Here is a 20,058-nt window from a genome sequence, read left to right as displayed (position 1 = left end):
GCGCCACCTGAAGGTGAAAACCCAAACAGTTTATGTGCAGGGTGTGTGGGGTCTGCAGAGATGTTAGCTGCCCTTTTCCAGACCCCAGACCTGTATAAGTCCTGGATAGAGGTCAGCCCTGATTATTCTCTCTGCAGACCTTATTCTTCGTTGCAGTCTGGACCTGTCCTGTTCTGTGGATGAAACAAACCCCACTGAGATGGATGAAGACAGGACAGACTGAATGATGGCAGTGTAGAAGATGACCAGCAGCTCCTGTGGAAGGTTGGACGTCTTGAGTTGCCTCAGGAAGTATAGTCTCTGCTGGACCTTTTTCCGAACATTGTGTATGTGTGAACATTGAAGCTTGTGATTGTAATATGATAGAGTGAATGCGTTTGCAAGGCTCTGTAACATTTAAAATGTGTGTGAATGCAGAAAGTTGTGAAAGACACACTAAGGGTAGACAGACCATTTAAGCTGATGACTGGTAGCTGAGTGAGTGATGCAGACGCTGTAGGAAGCTTCTCTACCCAAACTGATACACAGTGTGTGTGTGTGTGTGTGTGTGAGGGAGTGGGAGGGAAGGATGAGAGGATGGCAGCTGTTTTCAGTTTGGTTTGGTTATATGTTGGCTATCTGTTTGAATGGAAAATATCTAAGTATCTATCCCAAGGATGGCTTCTGGTCACTGGCTGTCCATCCCCGTCCCCCCACACACACACACACACACACACTCTCGCGTGCATGTGTCGTTTGGTGCCCAGCAGAATCACACGCTTGGCTGCGTGCAGTGTGGTTGGATTGGCGTGTAGCGTGAGAACGTGGAATGATTCAGCAACTCTGACTAAAGCGACATAGCTGAAACCGAAGGAGAGGAGCTGTCTCCGTCCAGAAGAAGGAGAAACATGCAGACACAAACAGAGGTGCTGAGACTGGCAGGAGAAACCACAAGCCTCATGCTTTATGTCCATCACTTTACACGTGATGAGTCGCTCTGAAGACATCACCTGTCTCCACCTCCTTGCTTTGTTGGGCAGGACTGTAATCAAACGTGTTTTTGTTAATTTTATTTAATTATTAATGAAACTTGCTGTTAATATATTGAGGATTCCCCCTGAGATTTTTTTTCAGTTTCTTCTTCCTTGCACACATTAGCAAGATAAAACATTAATCGTCAACTTATCAATATTTAATCATTTATTTTAGTTTATGATTACAAATGCGAAGTTCTGGGAGATGCATGTGCTCTGTTACAGATTTCTGCTGGTTTTGTTTTTTGCAGTTTTCAAATGATGACTTCATTTATCAATGGAAACATCTTTCCAAGCCAACCTGGTCTGGTGTGAAAAAGTAATTGTCCGCTTTGTTAAATTATAAATGATCTGTTTGCCTACACTATCCAGGAAATCTAAGTTCAATTTCACAAGCCACACCCAGGCGTGATTACTGCCAGACTTGCAGAATGAAGAAATGACTCAAATAGAGCCTGTCTGACAACATGAAGTAGGCTAAAAGAGCTCAAAAAGCAGCACATCATGTTTAAATTTAAAGAAAATTCAGGAACAGGTGGGAACGTCCTTGACATCTATTAATCTAGAAAGAGTAGAAAGTAAATAAAGATTTGGGATTTGCCTAGTCAAATCCCAAATCTTTTATTTAATTTCTGTTAAACTTGCCGGTCATACAAGACCCTGTGACTGACATCACTGTGGAGGAATTTTTGGCCCACTCCTTAATTCAAAGACTTGTTGCCAATTGTCACAAAAGCTTGATGGCAGTTTTGCTGCCAAGGGAGGAACAACCACTTATTAGGTTAAAGGGGAAATGACTTTGGCCCAGGTTGGGTTGGGTAGCGTTTTTAGATTTACTCAGCTTATCTTTCTGATTAAAAAAAAAAAGGTAAAACCTGGAGTCTGAAAGGTGGAAATACTGTTTCTCAGCTCTGCGTCTGAGTTTTGTTGCCGGGTACAGAAATGTTCCCCCTGTCATCCTCTCCCTCCACCTCTTTCCCTCATCCTTTAAATTCAGTCCAGACTCCAGTCTTGAATCTGGACTATATGTGCTTAACCAAACATATGGAATGCTACTGTCGTGGAATGCTTCGGGTCTGGATAGTTTTCCCTCTATGTGTGTGAGTGTGTGTGTTTATGTTTGCACATGCTTTTGAAGCAGATGAGAGCTTCTAGGATGTTGATGATGATTAAGATAATGGTGTGTGTATAAAAGTTTCCCTGCAGACAACTGAATAAGGCCTTCTGTTGTCCTGGCCAAACATTGCCTGTCTGCCCATGCATGAGTGTATTGCACCAAAAGTGCCCCATATCTGAGCAGTTAGCTCATTCTTAGCCCGTTAGCCTGACTGTGAACAATCTCCCCTACAGTGCCTGCATTGTCAGCCCCGCCACGGCCTCCAGCTCTGGCCAACTGCACCAGATCACATTGGTGAAAGATGGCAAGACTGTGTGTGTGTTGTTATTATGATGACCTCTTTTACTAACCTCATGTCCTCTTTGTGTGTGCTAACCATAGGATGGAGAGTTCACGGAGAGGAGTGTAACACCCTGAAGACACAACTTTAAAGTAAGTCAACCCCTCAAGTGCTCTGATTTCTCTTTTTCTGGGTTTGCAGACAGCGCCTCGCAAAAACATTCATACCCCTTGGCATTTTTCATAATTACAACCCCAGATGTGGTATTATACATCAACACAAACATTAGAGAACAACCAGCAACATGGAGACCAAGGAGCATAGCAGACAGGTCAGGGAGGAAGTTGTGGAGACGTTTAGAGCAGAGTTAGGTTCTGAAACAACATCCCCAACATTAAACATCTCACAGAGCTCTGTTCAATCCATCATCTGGACATGGAGAGAAGATGGAACACCTGCAGACCTACCAAGACATGGAGGCCCACCTAATTTGACAGGATGGACAAGGAGCGCATTAATCAGAGAAGCAGTCAAGAGGCCTATGGTAACTCTGGAGGAGCTGCAGGGATCCACAGCTCAGACGGAAGAAAATGTTCTGGTTACATGAGACCTAAATATGCTTTGGAAAATGGTTTGTGTGGAGGAAAACAAATAGTAGGGCTTACCCTGAAAACATTATCTCCATAGTTACCCATGTGGAGGCAGCATCATGGTGTGGGAATGCTTTTCTTCACAGGAATGGAGAAGCTGGTCTGAGTTGATGGGAAGATGGATAGCGCTAAATCCAGGACAATCCTGGAAGAAAACCCGTTAGAGGCTGCAGAAGAATGGAGACTAGGATAGAGGTTCACCTTCCAGCAGGACAGCCACCCTAGACATAGATCCCATACAATGGGATGGTTTAGATCAAAGAATGTTCGTGTGTTAGAAGGGCCTAGTCAAAGTAGGGACCTAAATCCAACTAAGAATCTTTGGCAAGGCAAGATTGATGTTCAGAAACTCTCCATCCAATCTGACTGACCTTCCCCAAAAGACCTGCAGCTGTAAACGACAGTAGTATTGGGCTGAATACAAATGCACACTTCACCTTTTATTCTTTAGAAGTTTTGAAACCATGGATCCTTTTCTTTCCTCTTTTTTATTATTATTATTGACTAGTTTATGTATTGACTCATTTCCAAGTCTCGGCAGAGCTGAACGACTTGATGCTGATGGGAAGAGATGCATGTAAACGTTGCAGGATGGTAGCTCTCCAGGCCTGGCATTGGCCGTCCCTGGACTAACATTTAAAACCCAACTGAAATTCATTGAAGGTTGTGGTTGTAAACGTACAAAATGCAAAGAAGTTGAGAACGTGAATAGTGCACGGCTCCATATCTTTACTGTTTGTGACGTACTTTGACCTCATTAAACAAAACCAAATAGACTCTGTGGAGAGGAGGCATTTGCATAAACGAGTTTTTATTGGAGGAGTGACATCATTAGCCTTTTATTATTATTTTATTGTTGTCTCACGTTTCAATTAACAGGAACAGAATATTCTTGCGGTGACCCAGAGGGAACAAACTGAACTCTGGCCTTAGAATGTGTGTTGCTGCTTCTTGTTCACACGTTAGGGTTGTTCTGAACTTCACATCACCTAACTTATATCACCTATTCCTCTTTTCTCTCCTCCTTACCATCTACTTCCTACTGCTTGCCTCTTCCTTATCCCCCCCTCCCTTTGTGAGCCTGTTTCCTTTGGGCACACAAATGCCGGCGCCGTGTTTCCTTCCGTGTGACCCGAAGTCACGCAGCAGTGACACACCTACAGTCCGTAACATATGGACCAGTGCAGCTGGGTAATGCACACATCACTATTTGTAGTTATATCTCTGAGGTTGTTTAAGGTCAGATTGAGGTCAAAGTGTGTTTGTTTGACTCACCTGCCATTCCTGTGTTAGGATTCTGGGTCCTAGCCTCCATCCTGATTAGATCAAGTTCATCTTGGAGGACCAGAACTGATCAAGACTTCTTCTTCTCAGCACTGCCACCATAGTGAAAGAAGCATATTGGTTTATGTTCATCAGAACTGCACACAGTGTTCTTGGTCATCTGTGCGAGCTCTCCTTACACCCTCCAGTATCCTCCCTTCCTTCTCTGTTCTGCATTTCCTCCTGATGCAACCTTCACAGCAGCAGGTTTTCTCCTGGAGATGCAGGAGGGCAGTTCTCTGGTGGCAAGAGATGATTTTAAGAAGCAGTCGCATCACTCCGCAGTTAGTTTTTATAAAACAGTAATTGGTTGATATTTTTTAAGCATTTATTTCAAAAAATTCAGTTTCTCGAAGAAATTCTGTATGACTTCAGACCAAAAAAAAAATTTTGATTACAGAAATGTTCTGTTATGTTCAACAACATCTGGTCTTGCTAATCAACAGCAGGTTTAGGCATCTATTTAAAAGCAAAATATTCTGCATTTTGGTTTATTTTTGGTGTTGAGTTCAAGGACAGCAGGTCCAGGCTTGATTTTTAGGTTAAAAATTAAAGGTTTGTCAGCCTTCTCCAGATATTACTTCAAATATTCATCTAACAGAGTGAAATGAAGAATTTGTCTGTATTTTCATAAACTGTCCTCTTTCTTTGTCAGCCTGACTCATGCTGAATTACGTCCAGAGACTCGTAGCTCCTCAGCGTAGCGTTGACTCGTAGCTCCTCAGCGTTGACTCGTAGCTCCTCAGCATTGACTCTAACACGTGTCATCATGTTGTGGTGTTTTTTCATGCCTCTTATCGGTGTGAAACGCTGTCACTCGTACATTCCTCCTGGAGCAGCTCATTGTCTGACACAACCTCCCGTGTCTGCGAGACATCGTTGGGCTGTTGGGTGATTGTAGCTGATGTCTGCTGGGGAGTGATTGAGCAGCTGTTTGCTGGAGTTTTAAATAGGCATGGAGGACAGCGCCGGTCCTGCACACTCGCATTCGTTTAACGGGAGGTCAAAGAGTTTCTCCTCGGTGCAGATCAGTCGCTCTGATTGTTGAAGGTCTGCTGACAGCTTTTTCTTGTTTGTTTTAATTATTTAATTGAAAGTTTTTCATCTAATTTTAATAGTTTGGCTAATCTCTGTCTGGGGTTAACATTTACACACAACTGTCCTTTAATATTTGTTTTTCCTTTTATTTTGTATTTTTCCCATATTCGCAGCAGTTTAGTTTATTTTAAGCTTTTAGACGATAGCATATCCAGCTCCTCCATCCTCTTTGTTGCATATTCCCTGTCAGTAGGTGGGAGGCATTTCATTTGGAACTGAGGCAGTTTAGTTCTGAGTGTCTGGATTTAAACAAAAGCATTTCCAAGTTGAGCTCGCTAAAGTGTTCGTAGTCAGAGTCTTACACATCCAGATATTGCGCACAAGCTGGTGGGTTCTGCTCCTGGTATCAATTTGGATCTAGGTTGGAACTTATGTTTTTAGGCTTTATTTGCAACAGTTATGTTACCCAAGCCCTGATAATTACAGGTTCTGATGGACCATACATTAAGCACAGCCATATGTATTGGTATAGCCAACTAATGTTTGACCCTCCCTGGCTTATCATGTATCTGTGAATTAAATGAGACCTGGAAAGTCCAAATTAGACAGCTTGTATTACTAATGGACCTGCGGTCAGTTATCGGACCATTCTGGGGTTCTTTTCTTCAGCAGTGAGTAACAGTAAATTCTTCGTGTCTGCAACTGGATTGACGTTTTTTCTGATCCAGTTCAGGTACAGGGATTAGGAGCAGAGCCAGGAAGCTTTTATATCTTCAATCAGATCAGAAAACTTCAGTGCCTGTGTTCTAATCATCATTGCTTCTATGAAAGCTGACAGGAAAAACACTGGAACTCCTCAGGCTGTTTGCTGCATTGGTGCCACATCCGTCTCACCCTCTCATCTTACATTTGTCTGGCTTTTCTCGTCCCCACCACCTCTTCACTTTCTCTCATCTTCCTATCATGCCCATCTGTGCGATCAGAGAGATGGTTTTTTAGGCCCAGAAACAAGAGTCTTGATGGAGACACTCAGGGAAGGTAGGGGGGGTCGAGACCTAGGAAAGGCCCTTTGTTATTGGGCTAAGACTAGAAAGATACTATTTTATTTCCATCACAGGTCTCAGAGTAAATCTGAGTATGATCTGCATGTACAGATGCATCTCAGTAAATAATTTTCTACCGCTTATTCCATAGTGGGTCGCGGGGGAGCTGGTGCCTATCTCCAGCAGTCTATGGGCGAGAGGCAGGGTACATCCTGGACAAGTCGCCAGTCCATCACAGGGCACGGTGGCGCAGTTGGTAGCACTGTTGCCTTGCAGCAAGAAGGTCCTGGGTTCGATTCCCGGCCAGGGGTCTTTCTGCATGGAGTTTGCATGTTCTCCCCGTGCATGCGTGGGTTCTCACCGGGTACTCCGGCTTCCTCCCACAGTCCAAAGACATGCCTGTTAGGTTAATTGGTCTCTCTAAATTGCCCTTAGGTGTATGAATGAGTGTGTGCATGGTTGTTTGTGTGCTGCCCTGTGATGGACTGGCAACTTGTCCAGGGTGAACCCTGCCTCTTGCCCATAGACTGCTGGAGATAGGCACCAGCTCCCCCGCGACCCACTATGGAATAAGTGGTAGAAAATGACTGACTGATCATGGGATTTATTTCAGAGATTATATTTCAAGTGTTCTGATATGTTTAAACAAGATGAACAGATATTGAAAACCCAAAATTCAGTTTCTCAGAAAATTAAACTATTAAATGTTTTGATCTGAAAAGAGAAGCTTGGGCCTGTGAGCAACAGTTCAGTCCATTTTCTCCTTGGTCCAGTTAAGATGCTTCTGACATTGTTTAAGAGGTGGTATGACACAAGGATTGTGAGTTGTAGCCCATGTCCTGGATCCATCTGTGTGTGGCGGGTCTTGAAGTTTTGACCCCAGCTTCAGCCCACTCCTTGTGAATTTCTCCAACCTCTTAAATTGGCTTTTTTTCTCCACAATATTCTTAACTCTGTTTTTATCCCTGTTGCTTATGCACCTTTTTTAACCACAGTTTTTCCTTCCACTCAACTTCCCATTCATGTACTTTGATCAGGCAGCTTCTTTAGCAGTGACCTTATATGGCTTACCCTCCTTGCCTGTCTGCTGGACAACTCTCCGAGGTCTTCTCCATACTGATGATGTGTGCGGACAGTTTGCAGATGAAATCATCAATTGTTGATCGTCGTGAACAACAAGCTCCCAACTTCAGCGTTGTCGCTGTGGCGGTGATGTGGTCAACTTCCATGTCTTCTCCCATAAAACAAAGCTCTTCTTCTACTACAGAAGACATTTTCTTTACCCAGCATTCACCACATGTCAGCACCTTTCCTGTAAATGGCCTTTTCAGTCACAAGCTGTGGGAGGAATCCGTGTAAACGGTGCAGTCCATCTCCGTGGACCTTTTAATTCAGTTGCGTTTTTGCAGATATGAAATCTTACCTTTCGTGTTGGCATTTTTCTAGACTAAAAGAGTGCAAGAAACAAAAAAAGGGAACATGACAGCACAGGAAACGGCAAACCGACCATAATAGGATGCCGGCTTTCTTTTTCTTGGAAAAACGAAAAAGTGCCGGCCAGGCTTCAGGTCTCCACCATCCTGTGGTTCCACTGCTGCGCCAGCATCCATCCACTGCAGTCGTCCTTCCACACACATCAATATCTACACACAAATACACAGTTTCTGTGGCCCTTCTTTGTGCTGGCACCAAATCCCTCTATGAAGATGTGCTTGAGACATTTTGATTGGATCTGGGACTTTTACTAACTTCTGTTTATGAAGCTTCAAACCCAAGTTAATATCAAGTGCAAATCCCGTCTCCCCCACCCCACTTTTTTCATGAAGAGAACAAAATGTACTAAAAGGAATGGTCAGGCAGAGAAGAAGTGCCTAAAGCCTTAATTATATGGTTTATGATTGTAACCTTGGTATATGTGTGTTTGGGTCTTTCTGGATCGGTTGATAGAACTCTTTTTCATCTTGTACATGTTTCAGTTTTAATCTCAGATTAAAGGAACCACAGTTCTCCCAATGATAGCAGGGGCAGATTAAACAGCGTTATGTTAAAAGTGCATCCCATTTTAACCGCTGGCAGTTTGGGACACTGCAGTGGAAGTAGATGCTGTGATCAGATGTAATTAAAATTGAATTATATGGGCTACATTAAAAATGTTGTGTAATTCAGAAAACCAGCACTTCACATCATCCTGAACACATCATCCTCACAGTGAAACATGGTGGTGGCAGCATCATGCTGTGGGGATGCGTTCCCTCAGTGGGAAAAAAACCTGTTAGTTATTTGACTCCGGGGTGGAGGTTCACCTTTCAGCACGACGACCCTAAACGTAGAGCCAGAGTTATAACAGGATACTTTAGATTAAATCATATCCATGTGTCACAATGGCCTAGTTAAAGCCCAAACCTAAATCCTATTGAGAAGCTGTGGAAAAACTTGAAAACTCTTCATCCAATCTGATGGAGGTTACACACTTTTTTGTGAAGGACAAGAGGCAAAAACTTTAGTGGTTAGATGTTCCTAACTGACAGAGACACCCCTCAAAAGACCTGCAGCCTAAGATGGTTCTACAAAGTTTGGATCTGAGGCTGATTACAAATGCACGCTGTAAAGAAATATTTGACAGTATCATTTCCATCCTTCTGTTACAGTTCTTCACTACTTTTTGTCCATCTATCACATTAAATCTCAATACTCCAAGGTTCTGTTTGTCCCTCATGGCATAGGAACCCTTCGGGATCCCCCAGGAGGAGCTCAATCTGCATTCTAACATCCAGCTCGTCACGAAAACAACTAAAACTTCTCAGGTGATGTTTGCAGTGTGACTTCTAAAGTAAATAACTAAAATCTCAACATTATGATCTTGATTTGGAACATGCTCCTTTTCAAGCAGTCGTATGGCACAGCAGGCTGATTTTAATCCCACAGGATTCTACCAGTCTGACCAAAAGGGTTGGAGAATGGTTGGGTCAGGATGGAGATGATGATACATGCATTATTGCAGGTTGAGCAGAGAGAGGAACTCGTTGGGAGAAAAAGATAAGTGGGCAACTTGTTGCTAAATCGTTAGGAATCAGTATCTCTGCAACTAAAACCCTCCTTAGATGCATACATTCATCAACACACCAGCAGCACAGTTAGACTCAGAATAAATGACACACAGGTAAAGTGTTCAGTATTTGGGCAAATCATCCATCCATCCCTGCTTCTTCTTGCAGGGTCGCTGGGGAGCTCATGCCTATCTCCACTGGTCATTGGGCGAGATGCAGGGTCCACCCTGGGCAGGTCTTCTATCCATTACAGGACAACACAGAGACACACAGGACAAACAACCTCTCTCTCACACACACACACACTCATTCCTAAGGACAATTTAAACAGACCAATTAAGTCAACAGTCATGCTTTAGGACTGTGGGAGGAAGCCGGAGTACCCGGAAAGACCCCAGGCATGCATGGGAAGAACTCCATCCAGAAAGACCCCAGGCTGGGATTCAAACCCAGAACCTTGTTGCTGCAGGGAAACAGTGCGGCCAGCTTCTCCACCGTGCAGCACAATTAGGAAATGAGTTGGACCTATTTTAGTCGTGTCAGAGTAGAAGGGCTGTGCAACAGAACTCTATAGGTAAAAAGTCTGAATATTATTAGGCACTACTTTGTAACTAGGGCAGCATGGTAGCGCAGTTGGTAGCACTGTTGTCTTGCAGCAAGAAGGTCCTGGGTTCGACTCCTGGCCGGGGGTCTTTCTGCATGGAGTTTGCATGTTCTCCCTGTGCATGCTGGTTTCCTCCCACAGTCCAAAGTCATGCCTGTTAGGTTAATTGGTCTCTCTAAATTGCCTTTAGGTGTGTGAATGAGTGTGTGCATGGTTGTTTGTGTGTTGCCCTGCGATGGACTGGCGACCGGTGTTCCCCGCCTCTCGCCCATAGACTGCTGGAGATAGGCACCAGCTTCCCCGAGAACCAGCTATGGAAGAAGCGGTAGAAAATGACTGACTGACTTTGTATCTACTTTGTATCATCGTGTCACACAATATCCAAATAAAATTATAGCTGTTGGTTGTAACGGGGGAAATGTTATTTTTACTAAGTTTTGTAACTCAGGGTAACAGTTTAACAGGATTCCTGCTTTGGTTTAGCCGAACCACATTCTGCAGCCCGGAGCCGTCATGAAGCGCTCAGCTGAAATATTTTCCACCACTGACTAAATCTCTCTTTGACGGATTTATGAGAATCTCGTGTTGTATTTTTAGTCTGCTGGAAGAGGATCAGTCGGAGGAACAATTATGGATCCAAGCAACTGTCTGAAAACAACAGAAGAAAATATTGGGCTACAACTCAGAACATTCCACAGATGAAGAGTGCCAATGCAGAGGTGTTTTTGGCACTTGGGTCGGCAACAAGACAGGCTGCTTTCTCTTTCCCCTCTGTTCCTCCTCCATGGAAAGACTTTATCTCCGTCGTGTGAGGGTTACTAAACCACCAGACATCATGGAAAGACGAACTTGATTAAAACCCTTTGGATTCTCATTAGGCTCTGTTATAAAGTAGTCGATGACATGCGTACGTTCAAAGCATATTGCTCTTATTTATTTCTAATAAGACTTGTGGGAAGACAGCTTTGGTTTCAACACCAAATAAAAGTATAGAAAGTATATTATTCAATCTTAAAGAAACCCTAATGGCATGTTAAAAAGTTCTGCACACATGGTTCATATACATGCAGTTTTACTGTGCTTGTTGATGTCTTCACAACAGTGAAATGTCAAACGAAGCTGCAGAGTTCCTTCTGTGTTGTGGTTTTAAGCTTCAGAAGGGTAAGCCCTGTAAAGCAGGAGAAAGAGGAGACATGGAGCCAGTTGTCATGGAGCGGGTCAGTAAGTGATGATCTACCCAGATGTTGTCCAACCTTCAGGTCAATATGGATTTCTTTCTTACTTTGCGGTCAATGTAAGAAGCTCAGCGTAATGATGGGGGAAGGGGATGATAGGATGTGGAAAGCTACCTGAATCATGTATGAGACACACGTGTTGGCTGTAAGATTTATGTTGACCCTTAACTCTCTGTAACCTAACCCCACTCCCTGACTTACGAGACAAAGGACAACCATAGCTGAAATGTTCCTATTGGTGGGAGTTCTGATCATCTGATCTTCCTTAATGATGGTCCTGAGGGACTGTAGAAGCTGAAGCTGTGGTGCTGCAGCAGAGGACAGTGGTGGGTTGAGATATGCTGCTGTCTGCAGAAGCAGGCAGGGATCGATGTGGAATACAAGAGCAGGAAGACGACAACAAAGCGTGTGGGTCTGAGTGTGTGCAGCTATGCTGAAACCACCATCTTCTCACACACACACACACACACACACAGGCTCCTGCTAAGGACAGACAAGGTGAAATACAGACAGGAGGAATGCACACCACACCACAGATAATGAGACTTTTCTATTTATTATTGCAAAGACGGAGGCATGCTGGAATATAAAGCAGAAGAAGAAAAATGCATAAGTATTCACACCTCCTGAACTCTTCCGCATTTGGTCAAATTACAGCCACAGACTTTTACGTTTGCAACCAGCTGCCTCCAGAAGTCACCTGTGTTTATTTTAACCTCAGTTTAAATGCAAATGTTCTGTTTATTGCCTCAGAGGTTTGTTAGAGAACATTAGAGAACAACCAGCATCATGACGACCAAGGAACGAAGCAGACGGGTCAGGGAGAATGTTGTGGAGAAGTCTGGTCAGAGACAGGGAAGCTGGTCTGCAGAGGACTGGAGACTAGGGTGGAGGTTTATCTTACAGCAGGACAATCACCCTAAATGTACAGCCAGAGCTACAATGAGTCAGTTTAGGTCAAAGCTGATTCATTTATTACAATGGCCTAGTCAAAGTGTTCTTATTAGATACTTAAAATGGTTTGGTTTGAAACATTTTCCAAACATTTATTGCAACATTGCTAATTTTCAGTGTAAATAGCGTAAATAACTCTTAAGGTAAATGATATAAAAGCTACACATTGTCAAAATCTATATGAACCATGTATCAAATTCTTGAATTGATCTTGATGGTAAAAACTTTAGACACCTACACTACCGATCAAAGGTTTTAGAACGCCTTTCTCATTTATTGGTTTTCTTTATGTTTTTGACTATTTATATTGTATGTAGATTCTCAATGAAGGCATGAAAACACTGAATGAACGCATATGGAATTATGTAGCAAATGTAAAATTGTAAAATAACTTTAAATATGTTTTATAGATTCCTTAAAGTAGCCGCCCTTTGCTGTGATAACTGAAATATTAACCTTTGGCCGTCTCTCAATGAACTTTTGTGAAGTTCTTTCAAGACTCTCTGGTAAACCATTTCTGGTGACCAGCTCACGGAGAAAACGCCAAGAGAGCAAAGCAGGCATCAGAGCAAAGGGAGGCTATTTGGAAGAATCTAAAGTATAAAACTGTTTAGAGTTATTTCACACTTTTTGTTTACTACATAATTCTATGTGTGTTCATTCACAGGTTTGTTGTCTCTGGTGAGAATCTACAATTTGAATAGTCATGAAAATAAAGAGACCTATTAAGTAAGAAAGGTGTTGTAAAACCTTTGAGCGGTAGTGTATTTTTCAGAGCCCCAGCCGTCATCCAACATGTTTGTATGAACGAACAGAGATCACTTAATTATTCAGTATTATTGTAAAACCTGTGGGAAATGTTCCAGACGAGGGTGTGATTTTATTTGAACTTTATTTATTTTTTAGTGATTTGGTATAAAACATGGTACAGTCAGGCACTCTTGACTCATTTCCGCTTCTACGTATCTACCTTTGGGAATGCTAACTGTCATTGACAAATCATGAATGACTAAGTATCATTTCCTCTTTCTCTCCTACAGATGACAGATTTATCTGCTAAACACCATTTGGAGGCAATTTTGGAGACCTAAACATACAGTTAGACAACCGCAACAAGACAGGCTGACAAGAAGACCAGAAGAGCACTTTTAGGTCTTGCTATCATTGCCACACAGATGTGGAAGTTCCAAAACTCTGCTAGCAAATAACCTGGACGTCGAAAACCAAACCAACCAATCCCATTCTAAAGTTTGCAGCCATGTCGGATCATAAAGACATGACGCACCGCCACCTACGGCACAAGCTGCAGAGTCTCGGCAGAAGACTGGACGAACTGGAAGAAGCGACTCATAAGCTGCAGAAGTCTGAGGATGAGCTGCTTGACCTGCAGGTTAGTATCAGTCCTGATGTCTGTGAAGATGTTTAGAGCCGATTCAGGTCATGCTGTGATTTAGTAGTTATGGTCGTGTTGTACAGGGATCAGAACCAAAACAAATAGATTGGTTTTAATTAACCACAACGTATTTAATTAAATTTAACTATACGCAAGATTATTTATCTTTTATAATTCATGAAAATATTGAACTTCAGTAATTAATACGTGTCCTTTAAAATCAAAATACATTTATTTCTCAGTACAAATCATCCCAAATTTAAACTTGTTTCATTTTTTAAATTTACGTCATTAATGTCAAATAATAAATGAGGTTTCCGGGCTTTTAAATCATTAAAGGTCGTTAGCAGTTTTTTATTAAAGCAACAATATTGATTTTTGTGCATCATTGGTTTTTCTGCCATGTCAGATAAAAAAATTTATTTTCCCCAAAAACTGCTGTAAAAATATTGGATGTTATCATTCTGCATATTCAATAAGTCAGTCTTTTCAAACTGCCTCAGCTGACATATTCATATATCTATAGTTTTTGGGGAGTTTAACCCTTCAAAGGCCAATATGTTTACTTTCTCCCACTTGTTTGCTAGTTGCCCAAAATGAAAATCTGTAATACATGAATGCATCTGGGGGAGGCTCAGTGGGAGAAGTGGTCTTGCAATCACAAAGTTCTGGGTTTGATTCCAGCTTCCTCCTGACATACAGTACAGACCAAAGGTTTGGACACACCATCTCATTCAAAGAGTTTTCTTTATTTTCATGACTATGAATATTGTAGCTTCACACTGAAGGCATCAAAACTATGAATTAACACATGTGGAATTATATACTGAACAAAACATTGTGAAACAACTGAAAATATGTCTTATATTCTAGGTTCTTCAAAGTAGCCTCCTTTTGCTTTGATTACTGCTCCACACACTGTTGGTATTCTGTTGATGAGCTTCAAGAGGTAGTCACCTGAAATGGTTTTCCAACAGTCTTGAAGGAGTTCCCAGAGATGCTTAGCACTTGTTGGCCCTTTGCCTTCACTCTGTGGTCCAACTCACCCAAACCATCTCGATTGGGTTCAGGTCCGGTGACTGTGGAGGCCAGGTCATCTGGCGCAGCACCCCATCACTCTCAAATAGACCTTACACAGCCTGGAGGTGTGTTTGGGGTCATTGTCCTGTTGAAAAATAAATTATGGTCCAACTAAACCCAAACCGGATGGAATAGCATGCTGCTGCAAGATGCTGTGGTAGCCATGCTGGTTCAGTATGCCTTCAATTTTGAATAAATCCCCAACAGTGTCACCAGCAAAGCACACCCACACCATCACACCTCCTCCTCCATGCTTCACGGTGGGAACCAGTCATGTAGAGGCCATCCATTCACCTCTTCTGCGCCGCACAAAGACACGATGGTTGGAACCAAAGATCTCAAACTTGGACTCATCAGACCAAAGCACAGATTTCCACTGGTCTAATGTCCATTCCTTGTGTTCTTTAGTCCAAACAAGTCTCTTCTGCTTGTTGACTGTCCTCAGCAGTGGTTTCCTAGCAGCTATTTTACCATGAAGGCCTGATTCACACAGTCTCCTCTTAACAGTTGTTCTAGAGATGTGTCTGCTGCTAGAACTCTGTGTGGCATTGACCTGTTCTCTAATCTGAGCTGCTGTTAACCTGTGATTTCTGAGGCTGGTGACTCGGATGAACTTATCATCTGCAGCAGAGGTGACTCTTGGTCTTCCTTTCCTGGGGCGGTCGTCATGTGAGCCAGTTTCTTTGTAGCGCTTGATGGTTTTTGCGACTGCACTTGGGGACACTTTCAAAGTTTTCCCAATTGTTTGGACTGACTGACCTTCATTTCTTAAAGTAATGATGGCCACTCATTTTTCTTTACTTAGCTGCTTTTTTCTTCCCATAATACAAATTCTAACAGTATATTCAGTAGGACTATCAGCTGTGTACTGTATCCACCTCCTGCACAACACAACTGATGGTCCCAATGCCATTTATAAGGCTTATTAAACCTGACAGGGCACACCTGTGAAGTGAAAACCATTTCAGGTGACTACCTCTTGAAGCTCATCAACAGAATGCCAAGAGTGTGTGGAGCAGTAATCAAAGCAAAAGGTGGCTACTTTGAAGAACCTAGAATATAAGACATATTTTCAGTTGTTTCACAATGTTTTGTTCAGTATATAATTCCACATGAGTTAATTCATAGTTTTGATGCATTCAGTGTGAAGCTACAATATTCATACTCATGAAAATAAAGAAAACTCTTTGAATGAGAAGGTGTGTCCAAACGTTTGGTCTGTACTGTATGTCGATGTGCCCCTGGGCAAGGCACTTTACACTGAGTTGCTTAAGGATAGGTGTATGAATGTGTGCACATTTGTGAGTGACGATTGGGTGAATGTGGCTCCAGCGCTTTGAGTGATCAGAATGACTGGAAATTCAGTGCATTTGCTCTTTTTACTGTTTAGTTGTTGTTAAGATCAATGTGGGACAAAAATGATTATTCTTATAACTGATAAATGTGTCAGTTTTTGGTTAGCTTAGCTGCTTTAGGCTTATTTAACTTCTGGCAAATTTGAGCTCCAGCCAGCGAACACGCCGAAAATAAAATCGGACGTCTCTTGGATCTCTTGAGTTAAATAAGTGGAAATGAGATGGTTGGTTTATTGAGAAAAAATGGGAATAGGAAGGGAGGAATTGAACTGAAGCTTTTAGGATATTAAAGACAAAATCATTAATGAACTCACTCCTCTTTAGGACAAGATCATCCAGGCAGAGGGCAGTAACTCATCCCTGCTGGGCGATGTGGAGGCCCTAAGGAAACGTCTTCTGAAGATCCAGGGCAAGGATGAGGAGGTACGCAAAGCTGAGGACTTGTGTCGCACAGTTCGAGAGAAACTGGAAGAAGAGGAAAACCTCACGAAGGAACTAAAGGGAGAGATTGAGCATCTTCAGCGGAGGATGGCTGAACTGGAGAAACTGGAAGAAGCCTTTGCTAAAAGCAAGTCGGACTGCAGCCAGCTCTGCCTCAATCTCAACGAGGAGAAGAACCTCACCAAGAAGCTCTCCTCAGAGTTGGAAATGCTCAAAGCACGCTTGAAGGAGGTCGATGGTTCTGAGACGAAGCTGGACAAAGCAGAGCAGGCTCTGGCTAAAGAGATCGAGAAGCTCAAGGCCTTTACCCAGGCGTTTGTCAGTGAGCGTAAGAGGCTGTTGGAGAAGCAAAGAGAGGATGAGAAGATCATTCAGAAGCTCTCAGAAGAAAAAAAGAACCGCTTTGGAATGACAGACCCGGGCCGTGCAGATTTCATGAGTTCAAGAATTGAGGACGAACTGTCCTCCACTGCACTCTTCACAAGTAAACTGGTTGGGAAGAAGAACCTGGACTACCTGAAGCTAGCTGATGAGAAACTCAGCATAGTCAATAAGTCTGAGATTAAGAAGGACAGCAGTCTTGAAGGCTTGCAGGAGGAGGACAACAAGGTAAAGGAGCTCACTCAGGAAGTAGAGAAGTTAAAGAACCGCCTCAAGCAGCTTGAGGTAGTGGAGGAAGATCTGAAGAATACCCAGTTCAAGAACAGTGAGCTTCATGAGAAGTTTCAAGTGGAACAAAAACGAGCCTGTCAACTGAGCGAACAGGTGGAGCAGCTCAGGACGCAGCTGTGTGGAAAAACTGGAATTGGGGGAAAAGGAATCGGTAACGTGGAAAAACATGGGAACGGAAACCAAGTGAAGGTCCTGGAGAACGGGAAGGCTGAGAACGAGGAGTTAGTTTCAAAGGGAGGTTTCAGGCATGAGAAGCCTAAATTTAAAAGTTCTGCAGCTTTTTCAGAGCCAAGCTCTCCGAAGCACAGGAACAGGGAGCTCTCTCCTCAGCACAGGAGAGAAACCAAACTGAGAGGCCAAGAGCTCAGCCATTCCGAGGAGAGTTCTCCAAAGGCTGTAAGGAGAACTCCAAGTCCTGCTCTGAGGAGCAGAAGGACACCCAAAACCCTACCTGCTACGAGTTCATCTGATAAAGAAGTCACGGCACGACTCTTTGAGGAAAGGCCTAAAGGAGCCACTTATGGATATTCGAAATCAACTTCTGATGGTAAAAAAGTGTCCGTCCTGAGCCGCTACCCTCCAGCTGCTAATGAGCAGAAGTCCCTGAGAACGATGCTCAAACAGACAGACGCAGAGATTAAAAACAGGGAGAAGTTTTCTAAACTCTACATCGGCAGTGATAGTGAATCAAACAACTCTGATGCTGTGCCTGAGACCTACGTTAGCATGAACACCATGTCTGCACTCGACAAGGAGGCGGTGTCTGCCTCTGATCCGGAACCAGGAGACACTATTCAGGAATCCGTCTCCTCGTCTTCGGCATCCACCCTGTCCAAAGCTAATGGATCATTCACAGCCTACAGATCTCACATGGCTCCACTGCTGCCCAACGACCACGGCTCAGACAGTCATTCATCTGCTTCTGAAACTGAATCTATTGGCTCAAGGCCCTCAGAAGTAGAACCGGTGACTGAGACAATTAGTACATCTGTGAGCAGCAGGACGGCAACCTCCAGGTACACCAGATACCCTCACATCCATGACTCGAACTCGGAGGGGTCTTCTTCCAGGAGCTCCTTTGACGAGGAGCTGCACACCAGGGCGCCGCCTTCCGATGGAGGCCACCATGCTCCCGTTCATTCTCCGTCATCGATTGAGATCCAGAGAGTGTGCAGCCCCCGCGAGGCTCTGAGGTCAAAAGCCGTCATTAAGCCTGCAATCATTGAGATCGACAGGAAAGAAGTCATGAATTCAGAATCCTTATCAACAAATGGCAAACCCAAGATCTCCGCCAAGCCAGTTGTGACCACCACCAGCAAAATGACCAGCAGCATAACCATCTACCCCAATGACCCGAGCTCTTCGAGAACAAGCAGTCGCAGCAGCAGCTTATCCAGCGAACCTTTTCCTGTGAAGGAGCGCCACACTTCGACAAGCAACATCCTTATAGGTGGGTGCAGAGACTGGTTCATGGAAATGTCTGTTGCAAAAGACACATGGTTAATAACCAGCATTATCAGAAAAAAAACTATTATTATTATTTTATTATTGTCTACCTATTGTTGTTATTTTATTTTGACTCATTGACAAAGAAATCTATCTAAATATATATATACAGTGCCTTCCGAAAGTACTCGGCCCCCTTGAACTTTTCAACCTCTTGCCACATTTCAGGCTTCAAACATAAAAATATAAAATCCAAATTTTTTGTGAAGAATCAACAACAAGTGGGACACAATCGTGAAGTGGAATGAAGTTTATTGTGTCAAACTTTTTTAACAAATAAAAAACTGAAAAGTGGGGCGTGCAATATTATTCGGCCCCTTTACTTTCAGTGCAGCAAACTCACTCCAGAAGTTCAGTGAGGATCTCTGAATGATCCAATGTTGTCCTAAATTACTGATGATGATAAATAGAATCCACCTGTGTGTAATCAAGTCTCCGTATAAATGCACCTGCTCTGTGATAGTCTCAGGGTTCTGTTCAAAGCGCAGAGAGCATCATGAAGACCAAGGAACACACCAGGCAGGTCTGAGATACTGTGGTGGAGAAGTTTAAAGCTGGATTTGGATACAAAAAGATTTCCCAAGCTTTAAACATCCCAAGGAGCACTGTGCAAGCAATCATATTGAAATGGAAGGAGTATCAGACCACTGCAAATCTACCAAGACCCGGCCGTTCCTCTAAACTTTCATCTCGAACGAGGAGAAGACTGATCAGAGATGCAGCCAAGAGGCCCATGATCACTCTGGATGAACTGCAGAGATCTACAGCTGAGGTGGGAGAGTCTGTCCATAGGACAACAATCAGTCGTACACTGCACAAATCTGGCCTTTATGGAAGAGTGGCAAGAAGAAAGCCATTTCTCAAAGATATCCATAAAAAGTCTCGTTTAAAGTTTGCCACAAGCCACCTGGGAGACACACCAAACATGTGGAAGAAGGTGCTCTGGTCAGATGAAACCAAAATCAAACTGTTTGGCCACAATGCAAAACGATATGTTTGGTGTAAAAGCAACACAGTTCATCACCCTGAACACACCATCCCCACTGTCAAACATGGTGGTGGCAGCATCATGGTTTGGGCCTGCTTTTCATCAGCAGGGACAGGGAAGATGGTCAAAATTGATGGGAAGATGGATGGGGCCAAATACAGAACCATTCTGGAAGAAAACCTGTTGGAGTCTGCAAGAGACCTGAGACTGGGACGGAGATTTATCTTCCAACAAGACAATGATCCAAAACATAAAGCCAAATCTACAATGAAATGGTTCATAAATAAACGTATCCAGGTGTTGGAATGGCCTAGTCAAA

At 43.2% G+C, this 20,058-nt stretch overlaps 1 protein-coding gene across 2 annotated transcripts in view; it reads left to right on the top strand.

Moving 5' to 3' along the window:
* luzp1 (leucine zipper protein 1) overlaps nucleotides 1-20,058 on the top strand; it is a 55,892-nt gene that overhangs the window by 20,942 nt on the left and 14,892 nt on the right. Inside the window, exons 2-5 of one of the 2 annotated variants that reach the window (XM_047345489.1) lie at nucleotides 2,512-2,562; nucleotides 9,188-9,268; nucleotides 13,345-13,694; nucleotides 16,457-18,695. In XM_047345489.1, coding sequence (XP_047201445.1) covers nucleotides 13,563-13,694; nucleotides 16,457-18,695 — 2,371 coding nt within the window. In that variant the 5' untranslated portion in view covers nucleotides 2,512-2,562; nucleotides 9,188-9,268; nucleotides 13,345-13,562. The remainder of the gene's footprint in view (nucleotides 1-2,511; nucleotides 2,563-9,187; nucleotides 9,269-13,344; nucleotides 13,695-16,456; nucleotides 18,696-20,058) is intronic. The other variant, XM_047345488.1, reaches the window with a different exon arrangement.

The sequence above is a fragment of the Girardinichthys multiradiatus genome, chromosome 19 (assembly GCF_021462225.1).
Source record: "Girardinichthys multiradiatus isolate DD_20200921_A chromosome 19, DD_fGirMul_XY1, whole genome shotgun sequence".
Classification (NCBI taxonomy): domain Eukaryota; kingdom Metazoa; phylum Chordata; class Actinopteri; order Cyprinodontiformes; family Goodeidae; genus Girardinichthys; species Girardinichthys multiradiatus.
Note: the sequence above shows the minus strand (reverse complement) of the source record. Positions and strands in the feature narration are given on the sequence as shown.